At 40.3% G+C, this 16,693-nt stretch overlaps 1 protein-coding gene across 4 annotated transcripts in view; it reads right to left on the bottom strand.

Moving 5' to 3' along the window:
* Positions 1–16,693, bottom strand: part of LOC144678935 (RNA-binding motif, single-stranded-interacting protein 3) — a 1,591,210-nt gene that overhangs the window by 547,744 nt on the left and 1,026,773 nt on the right. For all 4 annotated transcript variants that reach the window (XM_078539041.1, XM_078539040.1, XM_078539043.1 and 1 more), the window contains one exon: positions 4,370–4,539. In XM_078539041.1, the coding sequence (XP_078395167.1) occupies positions 4,370–4,539 (170 nt within the window). The remainder of the gene's footprint in view (positions 1–4,369; positions 4,540–16,693) is intronic.

Here is a 16,693-nt window from a genome sequence, read left to right on the forward strand (position 1 = left end):
CAGGGTAAATTCTATCATATTATGGTCACTTCCTCCTAAGGGTTCCTTCACCTTAAGCTCCCTTATCAAATCTGCCTCATTACACATCACTAAATCTAGAACGTCTTGTTTAGTGTTACAAATTAATATTGGATTTTGAAAGCCAATCCCACTGAATGTGCATCTAAGTTAGAAATTAATCATTAACTCCAGAGCTCTGAACTGAGACCGACCTCAAATCTGGCTCAGAGATCCAGCCCAATTCAGAGTGCTGACTGTGAAATGGACATGCAAGTTCCATTCCCAAATCCTGAACGTCTAAAGAAAAGACAAGCACTGACCCCATTCGCACTGTGTGATGGCTATCAAGCAATTAAAAATAACAATTTATCCCGCCTTGCCTTGCCCAGCGCCTAGAGACCAGTTGAAATACCTAGAATTTTTAAAATGATTTAAAAATACCATCCACAATTCAACTTTTTCTTTAATGCATGACAACCATTAGATTTCCATGTTGACATGCCAGAGTTCGCTAACAAACGTCATTTTGTGAAAACTGACCTCTAACACTGACAGTGCCACATCTCTCTGAACCCTGCTGATAATGTGCTAGGGCGGGTTACCCTCTCCTCCTTGCACCTTTACATAGGCTGTAGCCTCTGAAAATTCTAAGCAGGATCTCATCAGCTGTCCTCTTGCAAAGCCAAAGTAAACAGGAGAAAAACGTTGCAGGAGAGGCAGATCAGCCCATCAACAGAAGGGCGCCATCAGCTGAGAAAGTGATGCAATTTTTTTCATGCAGATTGCTGCCGGAATGCACTGCTGGAAAAGTGGCGGGAACAGTTTCAGTAGTAATTTATAAAAGGGAATTATGTATATACATGTAAAGGAGAAATGTGCAGGACTGTAGGGAAAGAGTAAGGGATTGGGACGAATTGGATAGCAATTTCAAAGCAAAGGGTACAATTCTAGGTTGGCCCACGGAGCTATCCTCTACTATAAGCAGAGTTCATAAGCCACAGGAATATAGTTTTCACATTCCAACACTAAAGGGGGTAAAACAGAATTTGTTGCAACCATGAAATGGACCACAAAGCAGTGACTAAAGAAACACCCCCAGTCAACACACAAAGAATTCTTATACTTTAGCATTCAAGGCAAAAGAAAGGATCTGGCAATAAGGTAAAAAAAATACAATTTGAAGGAAGCCAAATCCTACACTTGGATTAATAAGCAACTGAAAACAGAGATTCAGTCCCCAAATCCGAATTCAGATTCAGCCACTTATTCACAAACCTAATTCAGTGACAAGGAACAGTTCTGTGCTGGTTTTCCCATGCTGTTTGTAAATATTCTAGGATGCAGGTGAGTTTAAGTGCTTTGACAAGTTTATTTTGACTCAGTGGCACAAAGAAAGACTACTTAATCCACAATAATCTTTCAAAATTCCTGACAGTTTGGTGTTATTTTCTAGCAATCTGAATTATCACAGCAAAAAAGTCAGATCTCAACAGCATTAAAAGTGTTTGTACATTCATTCATATGGCCTGTTATTACTTAGAATATATGTCATTGTTAAAAAAAAGCTACTGTGAAGACTGTAATTTTCTATTGAATTGTCTCACTACAGCCACTTTGAACTTAAAACACCCACATACGGTTTGAAAGGCAAAGTAGGAAATTAAATGAAATAAGATGGAAACTTGTCATCTGAAAACATGACACACTGAATAACTGTTTTCTTTCCTAGGGATTTTAAAAATGCACACGCAGCTTCACATATGAAAACATTACCAGCCTCTTTACTTGTAATGGGCATACATGCAATTAGGTTATATATATATATTTTCTGTTGTTACCAAAATACAACTTGTTAAGTAGTGTGGAGAGGAAAGCTTGCGTGACCATTCAGGTTGTTGTTTTTTTAAAAAAAGGAGCAGTGCCACTGTTTATCTTCCATCATGAGGTGACTGAAATTCCTATTTGGAGAGTAAATGAAACTTTCTTTCATTGCTAGAATTCCAAAAACAGCACAACAAGGCAGGCTGAATTAAAATTAAACTATTTTTAATAAACAAAAATTTGGTTCAATTGGCAGCACTTTCACCACCGAGTCAGAAGGGTGTAATTCAATCCCCACTCTGGGACCAAGTTGACAATACTGAAGGAGTGCTATATTCAATAGAGACGTAGTTCTTTGGATGACACAAGAAAAGCCTCATTCACCTGTTCTGTTCATTTAAATGAGTGTCAAATTTCACAACATACTATTTGGAAGATAGCAGGGAATTCAGAAAGGATTTTTACCAGCGTCACTCATCTCACTGTTTTTGCAATCATGTTTGTAGAATGACAACTGTGCTTGCCTACATAACAGCAATCACTTCAGTTCAAAGTAATGTATTGTATGTAAGGTTCTTTAGGTTATTTCTTTAAGGCATGATAAGGTGCTTTATAAATGTAAGTCTCTCTTTCCGTTAGGTATATGTACAATGTTGATCTTTCATTGGGTTTTCTCCCCTGAACTGATAAATGGTCGTTATGGATTTGTTTCCCTCAGCATTCAGCATCAACACGCGATTTAATCACAGGGAGAAATCACAAGTGTTCAATTCTATTCATGTCTGAAATCCAGACATGCAATTTTCAGCAATGGTCTCTGGTCCAGAACCCTAAATCACTTTATGCTGTCTAACGAAGAAACATGGAAGCCAATGTTAACTCAGCAGACTGATAATTCAAACCTGGAAGCTTCCTGGTATGTATGGCTCAGCAATACACTTGATAAACTCACTTGATAAACATCAGCAACATAAGTATTAATTACATTTCTTTCCAGTTTCTTTATTTAAACACATTGTTTGCTGATTTTCTCTATTTTCCTCTACTCTTTTCCCAAAGGCACTAACCACTGTTGAGATTCAATATATGGACACAAACACCTTTGGTACTTCATCCAATTGCCTTTCTTAAAGCATCAGCCAAGACAGTGATCGCAGTAGACTATTCATCCACTGTGGCATTGCAGCTAAGTCAGATCCTGTGGTCACTTAGGGGCATTGGAGCAGGCACCTTTCCTGATTTTTCCTGCCTAGTACAATGGAATTCAAGGCAACTGTAGCACTGCGCTGCAATCCTAGCTGCCAATTCAACACTCGTAGGGAATCAAACTTGAAACTTCTAAAAATTAAACTCATTAAAAAAAACAAAATAGCTTATTTATTATACAAGTCAGTCCTGATAAGACTCAACTAGATAGAACACTGACAACTTCATCATTGGCACAGTGTGCAGTTAGACCTATGAATGTTTAAATGTGACATTGTAATTTAAATATTTAAATATTAATTCTCTGGATTAAAAAAATGCATGCGACTTAAAAGGATCATATTGCTGAGGACTGCAAGACATAAATTGCCAAATACAGGCTGAGAGCGGAAACTCACCTTTTATGTTTTTACGCCAAGATATTTCAATCATATGCTGTATTGCATCTCCCTACAAACCGTAGCATTGTTCAGGGGAGAGAAAGAAATCCTAGATACTGTATTTAGTTTATAGGATTTAACATAAATCCTTTCATGATGTGGCATTGAGAAAGTGGAAGAATAAACACACTGGTTAGGTGACTACTTCTGAAAAAGATTTATTTTAATTGCCACTAAGTAACAGATTGCACTAACTTTTAAATTTCTTTCAATGCACACTACCTCTTCAGGTACAACAACAACATGATATTTTACTAATTCTAATGATGATGACCTGGAATTTCCTTGGAACTGCTCCCTCTCCACTGCCATAATTTAGCCGGAAATCAGCAGAAACCCATTTTACACACAAATGGGTCAATTTTAGGTCAATATTAAACCTGGAGTTAACTCCTAAATGAGAGCATTTGTTATGACCTAAAGAGCTGCACAACAATCACACCCACATGAGCTGTGGCACAAGATGGATCTTGAAAACAGGATGCATGTAGCCTGGGACCATAACTCTTGTAAGGTTTGGCATTGAAAATTACAAAATAGCAGCATAAAAGGTATCCCTCTTAGCAGAATATAGTATACGATTTCTACCTGTCTTGCAATTAAAACAATGCCTTTGAGTTAACATTGCGTATCCTCTCCAAAGTGTGAAAACAGGTGCTTGTAATACATTTAAAGTAATTCTTCCCATCTCATTAGTAAATATTAGAATATATTGTTATGATATGAAGAAGAAGAATACTTCATATTTGTCACACTCTTCAGGTGAGGTTCATGAGACAGAAAAATGACCTTTACCACTCTGTGTCATAGCAGTGCCTTCTTAAGGTCAATCAAAAGATGAAGGGACAATGTTTATGTGGATGAAAATACTCTTTAAAAAAGGATGGAATAGAGGAACTTACGGTTGGCAGAGCTTGATGAGATCCTGGTCGGTGGTGCCTGGTGGCAGGCCCCTAATGTACAGATTTGTCTTACTCAGCTGCTCACCGCTGCTGTTGTTGCTGCTGTTGTTGCTGCTGTTTGTGCTCGGACTGGGAGGAGCCATAGGGTGAGGAGCTGGTGCATAGGATTGCTGAAACGGATGAAAAAATATACAAAATACATGAGAAATATATTCATTAATCTTTGCAACAACATCTATCCTATTTTCCATTTAACCCCTTGCTGCGTGTCCTGTTTATCTTTCCATCATGGTAACGCATATACTTCAAATCCTGCACGTATCTTGTTAAACGTTTAATCTTACTGGCAGATACACCTAAAAGAACTTTAATGTGAAATTGGGAGAAGAGCTTTCAAAGAATATATTATTAAAGATTTATGTAGTCATAAAATAGAGAGCTGGCTTTATTAAGCCTAAAATACAGTTCAAAAATCCTTTTAGTTATAGTATTTCTACACTGGAAAACACATTTTCTGCACCGTGTCGACATCAATTACTCCCGGGCTAAGTGTAGAATGACTAGAAACACAATAAAGTTCTGCCTACTCTGCACTTATAATACACTTTGAACACAACCTCAAGAGATCAGTATGTCAGTTCCATTTTGCATCATCTTTTGCCTCTCAGATTAAGATTGGCGATTAATGTTGAATTTTGGGCTGAATTTTGCCGGCGAGCAGGAGGCAGGGCCCGCTCGCCAACGTGCAAAATGACGCGGGATGACTTTGGGGGGAACCCCTGACATCATCCCGCCCCATTTAAATCTTCAGGAAGGCGGGCGGACAGCGAAATCAGCTGCGGGCCCGCCGACCTGTCAATGGCCAATTGAGGCCATTGACAGGATAATTAAAACAATTAAAGGCCCTGCTTGAAGGTTGGCGGGCAGGCCAGGAGCCCCAGCAGGGAATAGAAAAAACATGAAACCTCATCCACCGGCGGGATAAGGTTTCATGTAGGGTTTAAAAAACTTTAATAAAGATTATTAACATGTCCCATCTCGTGTGACATTGTCACATGAGGGGGACATGTTAAGGATTTTTTTTTCTATTTTTAATGTTTGAACAACTTTCAGCGATCTCTCTGAGGCAGCACTTAGCCTCAGGGAGATGTGCGCTCTTTCATGCGCATGTGCGTTAGAGCGCATTCTCGCATTTGGGGAATCCCCCCCCTGCCTGCACAGGTAGCGCATAGCGCTTCCCGCCGGGCGTCACACTGGGTGGGTCTTAATTGGCCTGCCCATTTAAAATGGCGGCGGGGCCCACTTCTCCGGCGGGGATCGGCTCCCCACCTGCCGGAGATCAGGTCGGGCCCGCCCGCCTGGTGGGCAGAAAATTCTGCCCATCGGACTATTTTGCTGTGCATCTGGGCACACTAAGAATGGAGTTAAAATTACCCAAACTTGTCAGACAGGACATCTCATGAGTCTAGTTTTTAAAAAAATCTGAATTCTATGATACAAGTGCTGTGTGCTAGCCTATCACTAAGTCTCCAAAATTGGACTTATACTTCAATATGTCAATCATTTCTTGAATTTTACCCACTCAACTTTATATAAAGGCACACATTTTAAAAAAAGTGTCCTTCCAATGCCTTTTTTCCTTCATTGTTCTTCCACTCGACAATTCACATTCTTAAACAGAAAATTGTGTGAAGAGTAGGATGGTGCAATTGGAATCGGTAAATAGAGAAATACAGAATACAAAATCAGAGTGAAATATCTATGTCTGCATTTTTGTTTCAAAAATATAAATCAATATGCGAACCTTAATGAAAAACTGAAAGAATTGCACGTCCACTTCCAAAAATCAAATAAACCATTTATTGATCTACTCCCTCCACAAACATGGATATCAAACAGATTTTCATGAAATGTCCCTTGAAATTGCACAACCTAGGTTTGTTTCAAAGCAGGCCCTAAAGCTCAACTGCAATCGACATTCAGTAGTCTTAAGTCTTATTGAAAATGAATGAGGCACATCAACCTAGTGCTAATTAGGATCAAACCCAAAGTCTAAAATATTCAGTTTGAGGCCATAGCTTGAAAAGAAACATCAAAGACAAACAAAGAGGAGATTGACTCAATTTTGCATTCTTAGGCCCATCATCAAATTGTTATTTTACCTGTGCCTCAAACATAATTCCAGCTGTGGTTAGGGCAGGCAGTGGGATAGCTGCCATTTTTTGGCTTCTAGTAGATTTCTTATAGGAGGTCATATTTTCCCCCACAGGCTTAACAACGTGAAACATATTGGCGCTTTAAGTAACTCGTGGGAAAGAACAATTTAATTCACCCATTTTGCAATGTTGTCACATTTTTCAATCAACATAATATCTGTCAAGAAACACTGAAAGCTGGATTTGCATGTATTTTGATTATGTTCTGACATGTTCAAAATCTGCACCTCCTGGGAGGCCTAAAAGAATGTTTGCTTTATCTGAGTTTTGAGCTTCTACCCAGAAATTTATTTATATTCTTCATATTCATAACTTGACAGGTAATTTGATGTACATCATTCTATTTTGAAAATGAGAAAATATTACAAAAGAATGTGAATATCAGGCATTGTGCTGCACTAAACTGACAACAACAAAATCACAGCTATAATATTTTTCAGCAGAATATCCAACATCTTTATTTTATAACTTCTTTGCAATTACGTTTACCACACTATCAGACAGGCAATGGCAGGTACATGGAATTAAACTTTATGGGCTGGATTTTTCTTTGGTATAATTGCCTGAATTTGCATGTTGTAGTGAAGGAAAATAAAGAAAAAGACCTATGATATCTTCACTCTGACCTACATTTTATGTTCTCTAGCCCAGTGGAGAAGGACAACTCTTCACTTTCCTACTATATGCAACTAACACCAGGGAGGTGCCAGTCTGCAACCTTCCAGGCTTCCGGCCTTCTGCTATTGACTGCAGGGTCTGTCAGGAATGTGGTGGCCATAGCTCCTCTGATAACAGCAAGACGACTGATGAAGGCCCTTTTTGATGGAGGTGCTCCAACACTGGACATTCTCTCTGAGACTGCAGAAGAAAAATCAAACCTCAGATCTTCGGGCTCGCCTTCTGCTGCCTTCATGTAGCCTCCTGCTACCCCCTACAGGGATGCCCTGCTGCAACCTTTGGTGGATTTAATGGAGGCCACTGGGTGGACAGCAGGCTGGAACCCCACATCACCTTTTTTAGGGAAGTGCCACTCAGGCACTTGACAGAGCAGGCCAGCGGGAGGCCTTTACCTAGGACCAAGGACCCTCAGGGCAGAAGTACCACATGCCAAGAGCTGTTGGCCAATCAGCTCTTCTGTACTCAGCACTGCTGCCAGGTGGAGGGAGGCGGTGGCTGCTGTCAGTACTCCACCGAGGCCTGGGATTAAGGAGAGAGCCAGGTGAGTAATGGTGGGATGGGGGTTGCGGGGGTGGGGGGGGATGATGAGCAGGGATGGCAACAAGGGCAGAAGGGTGGCTTTCAGCAGTTGAACAACCACCTCTCCCCCCTTCTCAATGCTGGATTCCTCGATCAAGCACTGGGTGCCTTAATTTAAATAGGTCACTACTTGCCACCCTTCCACCAGGTTAAATGTCCCCCCGCCACCAAACTCGCCAAAGGCAATGGCATTAACTTCCACCCATTGTGTGCATTTTCCTCCCTCATAGAGGAGGGGATTGCCACTTGGTGGCTGAAACTTCACTTGGAGCCACAAGACCCTGGAAACTCCACAGTACAGAAACAGGTCATTCAGCACAATTAGTGGATGCTTGTTTATAGTTGAAATGAGACTCCTTCCAATTCTATCAACATATCCTACTATCCCTTTCTCCCTCTTGTGCCTATCTAGCATCCCCTTAAATGCATCTAAACTAGTCATAATTACTCCTTGTTGTAGCAAGGTCCATAGTCTTAGCACTCTTTGGGTGGAGAAGTTTCTCTTGCGTTCCCTGTTGGAGATATTGGTGACCATTTACTTTATGGTCCCTGGTTTTGGTCACCCCCACATGTGGAATATTTTCTCTACATTCACCTTATCAAAACCTTCCAGGATTTTAAATACATCTATTTAGGTCATCCCTCTTTCTTCTCTTTCCTGTTCAGCCTTTTCTGATAAATATATCCTCTCAGTTTCATAAGAACAAATGAATTAGGAGCAGGAGTAGGCCACTCAGCCCTTTGAGCCTGCTCTGCCATTCAATAAGATCATGGCTGATCTGATTCTGGTAACAGAGTGCAAAAAAGATTCACAACATCCTCCAGTGCCTTTATACCCCGTTTTAATGTGGAGACCATAACTGTGCATTGCACTCCAAGTATGCTTTAACCTAGGTTCACTGCGAGATTAACATCTCTCTGCTTTTCAATCCTAACCCTTTACAAATGAACTCATAACCTGGTTTACTTTCCCCAGGTTTCTACATATTAGTAGAGTAATTTAAAAGCAAGTCATTTAAAAAAAATGCAACATCTTAAGATCAGAGAAGTGACTAAACCTGACCAGTAATTACACTTAGTGCAACAATTCATTTAACAGGTAAAGTTCAGTTATACAATGCTAATGAAAAGCTGAGGCAAAAACTGTCATTTGTCCATTATTAGGTGAGGCATTCATATCAAGTGAATTATCTCGTAACAAATTTCATTATTCTTCTCTACCTCCTACTGAACAGCAAAAATATTTTGCCTCTAGTTTAACCAAATAAACCATGTTTTAAAATAATAGCAAATAATGGGTGGCGCCAGACTGTTGTCTTCCCCTCATCGCATAAAGGTGCAGACTTCTTGCTGGCAGATAGTTTCAGTTTTCAGTCACACTCTGTTACCTCTTCCAAATGACCACTACTCATGTGTGAAACTCTTTCAAGTTATCAACAGTCACAGATTGCAACTCTTTTCGAGTACAATCACAGTTCTTGGTTTCCAAGAGTGGGACGTGAACCCACAACCCTCTGATTCAAAGGCGAGGGTGCTATTGGCTACTTTACTGTGAGGAACTTAACAGCCAATTTTGATTTTGTGCAATTCCAACCACATTATTTTTTATTTAACACTTTCACTGATTGAAGGTGATGAGCAGCAGCTGCTGGTGAGGCCTCTGTTGACTGAGTTGTTGATTTCTTTCTATGTTAATTGTGGAGAATGTTACCACTCAGCTGAACTCCCACTGTGTTACAGCTGGTTTATGTCTGGTTAATTCACAGAATTTGACATAGGTGTGAAATGTTTAAACCAAAATGGTGTTGTGAGAAATGAAAACATAAGCCTTGGATAGTGGAATCTTAATTGTACAATTTGTTAAAACTAAATATAGGTTTGTGACACTAAAGTATCATAAAAGGTCTTTTGCACTGGACTTCTCTTAAAACAGGTGAGAGTGTTCCAGGCTATGGAAAATAGATTTAACAGCATAAATGCTGTGAGCCAGTTCAGACTTTAGATCATAGAAGTTTACAGCACAGAAACAGCCCATTAAAGCCATTGTACCTGTGCCAGATCTTTAAAAGAGATATATAGATATCACAATTCAATTACCCCCTCCCCAAACTCTTTTACCTAGGATCCATGTAAAGATGGTTGAATTAACTACAACCAGAAACAAATTGTTGATTCTCAAAACCCATGTGTAAAGTATAACAATAATTAGTGATAGATATTTGATGGCATTGCTCACCGTGATTTAGAGGATGATGCTGTTCTTTAACCATAGCTGTATTATATCATGCAGTGCATTATTACGTAATACAACTGATCTTCTACGTAATTACTGATGGAAAATAAAGAGAGAATTTTGTGGAGGTGAACTGCATGTTGCTGCCATTTTGTCATTTAGTCATTCATGCCCTCCAACCTACTGTAAGCCTTTCCTAGTCTTTCTCTGCCCCCTTTTCTCTGGCAATGGGCTTGTGTAAAAGTTGTTTATCTCTATCACCTTCCAATTCTGATGAAAAATTATTGACTTGAAACGTGAACTCCATTTCTCTCTGCACAGTTGCTGCCGACCTGCTGACTGTTCTCCACATTCTCTGTGGTTTTTTTTTCCAGATTTCCAGCACCTGCAGTGTTTTGCTTTTGCTGTTTTTGTTTCTGATCTGCTCAGCTAAGAACCACACTGGCTGGCACATTTCCCCACAAAAGCAGTCATGATTACCTCCATCCCTGTTTGTAGCTTATTGCAAACTGTTATCCTGCCTATCATTACTAATATTTAATACGTTCAACACTCAATTCAAGAAATTAAGAATTGGTACCTGACTTCCACCTCAGCACCAATATATGCCGCACATTGATGGAGGCTTATTATTTCTGCTCTGTGTAACTCAGAAGAATGATTGCTTCATATTCAGCACATTCTCCTGACATGGGCGGGCTAAGAATTTCCCTGACTCCTGCTACCTGCCTGGGTGATGAAAATCCACGCCAATATCTCCTTATGTAGCTTAGTGTCATTTTTTGTTTTATAATACTGCTGTGAAGCATCTTGGAATATTTTATTGCATTAAATCTGCTATATAAATATGAATTGTTGTTGTATGTTTAGCAGACTGTGATAATTAACCATATCTGATAAATGGCCTTGTAAACAATTACAAACTCTGACTTGAGCTAAGCAGCAAAAGAACACGAATAAAACTTCAGCCAAACATTGGGCTCATTTTAATTTATTGTCTTAAAGGTTTCTAAAGGCATAAAGAATCAAAGCTATAAACAAGAAAAGATTAACCACCTGAGTAATGAAATGTATTTAACACTGTGCCCTCTATGCTTCACGCCACGAGACATTATCTTGATGGCTCTACTTTTGCACCATATACTGGGGATGAAATTCAACCGGAAGGAACGCATAAATGGACAGCAGTGGATGGGATGACTGTTTTATACAATGCAAAGTTTTCTTTTTCATTAAAGTATACCGCCATTCCTTTACTGTTGCTGGGTAAAAATCCTCGACCTCCCTCCCTAACAGCACTGTGGGTGTACCTACACCACATGGACTTCAGGGGTTCAAGACGACAGCTCACCACCACCTTCTCAAGGGCAATTAGGGATGGGCAATAAATGCTGACCTAGCCACATCCCATGAATGAATAAAACAAAGGTAGCTCATCTGCTACCACCCACCTGTTTTGCACCAGCGGAAGTTAATTTCAGCACCATTGGTGTTAATGTTGGACTAAATATAGAATCAAGGAATTTTACAGCACAGTTGGAGGCCATTTGGCCCATTGTGCCCATGCAGCCTGGTGAAAGAGCTGCCCAATTAGTCTACCTCGCCTGCTCTTTACATGTACTGTACTGCAATTTTTTTGTGCTCAAGTATATATCCAATTCCTTTTTAAAAGATGCAATCCAATTTTCTTCCACCACCTTTTCAGACAGTGCTTTCTAGAAGCATAACAACTTGTAGTGTAAAAAGAAGCCTCTCCCCTCTGAGTGATTTGAACTTCTGATAATTGACTAAATGAACATCAATCACCTTCCCACAGGGAAAAGGGAAAATTATGGGAAAGTTGTCCTCAGAGTCTGGGTTTCCCCTTGGGGAAAGTTACTTAAGTCCCGGAGGTCTGGAGATGACTATCTTGTACCATAATCACTTGCTGCTTGCCTCTTGGCATCCACCATCGGCAGCGTCAATAGGAGCTTGGCCTTGTGGTCACAAGTGGATTATTGCTTAACCAGGAACAAAAGATACCCTCAAGTAGGTAGAGCAGAATTAGTTTTAAAATGTGGTTTTATTTTGTATAAATTACATTTTTAAAAAAGGAAGTGGGTATCATGCTAAGCCTGAGATATGAGCAGATGCCCCAGAGATGGTCAGATAAAATACTTGCAGTGGAGAAATAATTAGGGGTAAATGGAGAACTATTATGTCAAACAAAAATGTGTTGAAATTTGTTTTTCAAGCTATTGATCGATCTGTTGAATCACATGTTTAGCACAGATCAATATTGGGTCCTGAATTATTCATGGTGTCACCTGGTTAGCTTAGGGTAATCAGCAACATTACAGGCTCACTACGGTATTAACTTCATAGAGAATTACAATATTCCAGGTCTCCAGCCATAAGTACCAGGAAATTGGACTATGTTTTACCTGTTTTCAGGAGTAACATGGGGGGAAAAAAACTTGGTAGTTTTGCAGGGTTACATTCAACGCCCAGCACATCCAGCCTCACATTGGGTTAGACAATATTCAGACAGCTAAAACAGGCTTGCTTACATTAAGAAAGATTATAAACAGAACTTTACTCTGCAACCTCTTCTGCCAAGAATTGGGTGCGTCAGAGGCATTCCCACATGGCTTACAGGAACATGCCTTCCTGACCACATCCCCTGCGACATTCTGCAGTCAGCCAACGTGTTTTCAGCAGAAAGATGATGCCTCCATCCACTGGAAAAAGTGCTAAACGGAATTCCCAGCCCCAGACTTTCCCATGTAATTTTGGCCACCACCACTTTCCAATCACAGTAAACAATTTGGATTTGTTTCAGATTAGCTCCCCTTTGCTTACTTCTTCAATAATATCAAATGCTGTCCCTTAAATTAGGCCACAGCATTACAGAATCAATTCTGCAATATGCAAATAAGGGTCCACAGCTAGTAATTAAAGTTGATGGATGCAAGGGAATGGGCTTTCCAAAGTAGTTACTGTGCTATTATACATTTTGGCTCTAAAATTTTCTATTATCAAATGTAAGTTGTTTTTAATAAACATACAGTAACGGTAGCATAATTATTAATCATTCAGAATAAGCTTCATCAGACATTGGCCATTATTGGCACAGTACACGGTAATATTCAGCAGCTACATCAACAGCCAGTAAAAACACAGAAAATGGACTCAATTTAAAAACATCCCCATAGAATTACTAAATACTGCTTTTTTCAGAACTACTGACCTAGGTGTGTTGGTTTTTTTTAAAACCATTCACACTAATAGCAGCACACAATAGCCCCGAAACTAGCGCAGGTGGACTCCCATCTCGACATGCACAATGACACAAAGCCCATCTCAAATTGCTGGTTATCTAAATTGGGTGGGAAGGAGTGAGGCCAACCAGAGCTTGTAGAGAATCATCAGAGGTGCCCGTCCCAATCACGTGGGGGAAGGCAGAGTGTTCCACCAGGAATCCTGAACCCATTCCTGGGGCAAAGCCAAAATTCAGGTATCTTCAAATCTTCAACTTCTACAGGAGCGAATAGTCTTTTAATTTAGGGATCTTGATTCCCTTTGTGATTCATCACCTTAGTGCTTATGACTTCTGGGACCTCTCCAGGAGCCTCAAAATAAATAAGCTCAATTCTCAGCTGGCGAGAGTGATGTTGAGACCTAACAAGGGTGCAAGTGGAGGAATTCCCAGGATAACCTGGACATGACCCACCTCCCCCACTACCTAACATAGCTTTGCCCACTTGAGATAAACTTAATTGAGGAGTCTTCCTGTCAGAACTGAATTCCATACCTTGTCCTGGTCTCCAGTGAGTGATGCACCTGCTCCACTTGCTTGTGCCATAAGGTTACACCCCTTTATTTTTAAAAATATGATTTTTCGACTTTCAACTGACTGGAAACGTTGAAATTTGAAATGAGGGAGAACAAACTACTTAAAAATGCAAACCCACCTTCCAAGGTGAAGGTGAAGAACAAACAATTCATCCTAAGATGAGCATGAAGAGAGACATTTCCTATAATTCAGAGACCAATTGAAACTCGGAATTGTCTAAGAAAGAGGCATTAAAATGCAAAGTGCTGGATATTGAAATTATGGCTGCCACAGACAGACCCACCCAAAACCCTTTGGAATACAAATTTGGTGAAGTATTTCAAGGGCAGGCTATAGTCACGCAGAGGTATTGTAAGAACGTTTTCAGCAGAGGAAATGAGTTGAGGGCTGCTGCTCTCTCCATCTCTCTCTCCCTTTTGGAACAAGTGTACTGCCTAGCTAGGAAGCCAATTTTACTAGAAATCTAACAACAAACAGAGATCTCATAATTGTAACATCTACATCTGACCACATCAACGAAACCAGCTAATCCAAATCGGCCGCAACGTTTAAAAATCTATGCCTCAAGGACAAGCAAAGGACACTTAACCATATATTCTTTGAACTTATTTTATTGGACTTCAACTTCCCTATCTCTGATACCTGTGTGTGTGTGTGTGTGTGTGTCTGTGTGCGTGTGTCTATGTATGTTTGTGTGCCCGAATGACTGCATGAGGGCCGAATGCTTGACGTCACATTTTATTTTCCTCAGGTTTAGTGGTTGTTAAATTTACTCTTTCTTTAATTCAAGGAAACCTTGTTTGATTGGCTCCTTATTGCTCACAACTTAAATAGTTAAATACATTCTGATTTGGAAAAGGCATATCCTCGTGAGAAAGGAACTTAAACCTTTGTTGTGACCAACTGAGGAGGTTGAATAGGGGAAGCCAGTTCACTCCTTCTCACCTGGTTATAACACCCTCTCAAGCTGCAGAAATTACAGACCCTACATGCTTATAAAATATCAACACGTAAACCATCTGTTATTTTATGTTACTGCCACAAATATGAGTGGAGTATGTATTTTCCTTAATTGTAGATAGGCTGTACTTTTCCCCATCATCATTTTGTCAATTATTCTTCCTCTTCTTGCAGTTATGAAAATAGGTCTTTGGAATTTGACTGCAGGTTTTTACGATCTACTAAAAGCTGTGTGAGAGCGAAACAGAATGACCAGCTTTTCCATGTGAAGAATTTCTGCTTGAAAAATCTGCCCCTCAGCAGTATTAAGTTTGGTACACCAAAGACACCATGCAGTCAAGCCGCTTCCTATACTTTTGAAACAAAATAATATCAGTGGGGGAAATTTTAATCTAACCCACCTGTCAGCAAACTGACAGGATCAGGTGCAACGCGAGTTTTACATCCCATCCCAACCTGCCAACCTGGCCCCGGCAAGATCTCGGACTGAGTTGGGTTTTGGGGGCATCCTCCCAGACCTCCTGCAATATCAGTAGTGGCCACCAATCCTGGTGTGGCGCAGAGCGGCTTGCCTCCGATTGGCTGGCAGCTCTACGAGGTAGAATGTCCTTCTGGAGGTGGGCAGAAGTCCCGACTCAAAATAATTAAATAGCCATCATCCAAAAAATTAAAGTGAGGTGAGGCAACTAAACACAGGATTATTTGCCCCTGAAATATATGCTGGGGTGCAGGGAGCCCACTTTCAGCATATAATCCGGCCCATGTGGTTCTTTCCATTACAATGGATAATGGAGCTTCCATTGTATTTTTATGTTTATTTATTTAACTCAAAAAACCACAAATATTATTAATGTATCCAAGAAAAGAAAAACTGGATTATCTAATAATTCCATTGGAAAATGTATCATATCATACTGTACAATCCAGCAAGATCCCAGATTAAATCTTTGGTCTATGCTGAGTTTGCCAAACCCACCTGACCCACTGTAATCATTTTAGACAGATAATTAATTCAGCCAGGATTCCTGCTCTTGATACTAAAGTATAACAACAGGAAATTCTGGAAATACTCAAAGTCTGGGAACATCCAAGGAGAGTTTCAGAGTTAAATGGCTAGATTTTCAGCCTCATGGCAGGTAGATGGAGTTGGGAAAGTTCTTGGTTCAGTCCAGCCACCTCAGGAGAAAGTGCCAGGAAGGATGGGATATTGGATTTGTATTCCGGTGGGGGTGGGGGTGGTGGGGGGCAGGGTGGGGGGGGGGTGGGGGGGGGGTTGGTGCAGGCTGCAGTTGGGCCAGCCGACTTGAAGAGGAAGCCCCAGCAGCTACTGGGTGCAGAGACAGGCTGTTTTAAAAGGCCAGTCTCTGTGCACTGGGACTTGGTCCTAGTTGTAACAAAGACAGAAAGGCCCTCCAATACTCTAATCGATGTCTGGGCTCTCAGCCAAGAAAAATAATGAGGCAAATGTTGAAAACATTTTGAAAACATTTCAACTTATATGTTGAATCTTCTGAGCCCCAGAGAAAACATTGCTTGATTAGCAACTCCGGCGCTCTGATCTACACCGTCAATTGCATAATGTTTACACAATATAAAGAGGTTTCAAGTGCTTGCAATTTCTGCTATTGGTACTTTAAAGGGTGTGGATGATTGACACTTTTATGGCCTGCAGTAAAAAGGAGCATTTAAGAAAGTTGAAAGTTATCGATGGATGAATGAGATTTTTTTTAAAGCTTGTTTTTACACATTCTACTTTCACTATAGGGTTCAATGGTTCTATACAGTGTATGGTGGGTGAATGGATATGGAATTGCCATAGCTTG

Source organism: Cetorhinus maximus, chromosome 3 (assembly GCF_964194155.1).
Source record: "Cetorhinus maximus chromosome 3, sCetMax3.hap1.1, whole genome shotgun sequence".
Classification (NCBI taxonomy): Eukaryota; Metazoa; Chordata; class Chondrichthyes; order Lamniformes; family Cetorhinidae; genus Cetorhinus; species Cetorhinus maximus.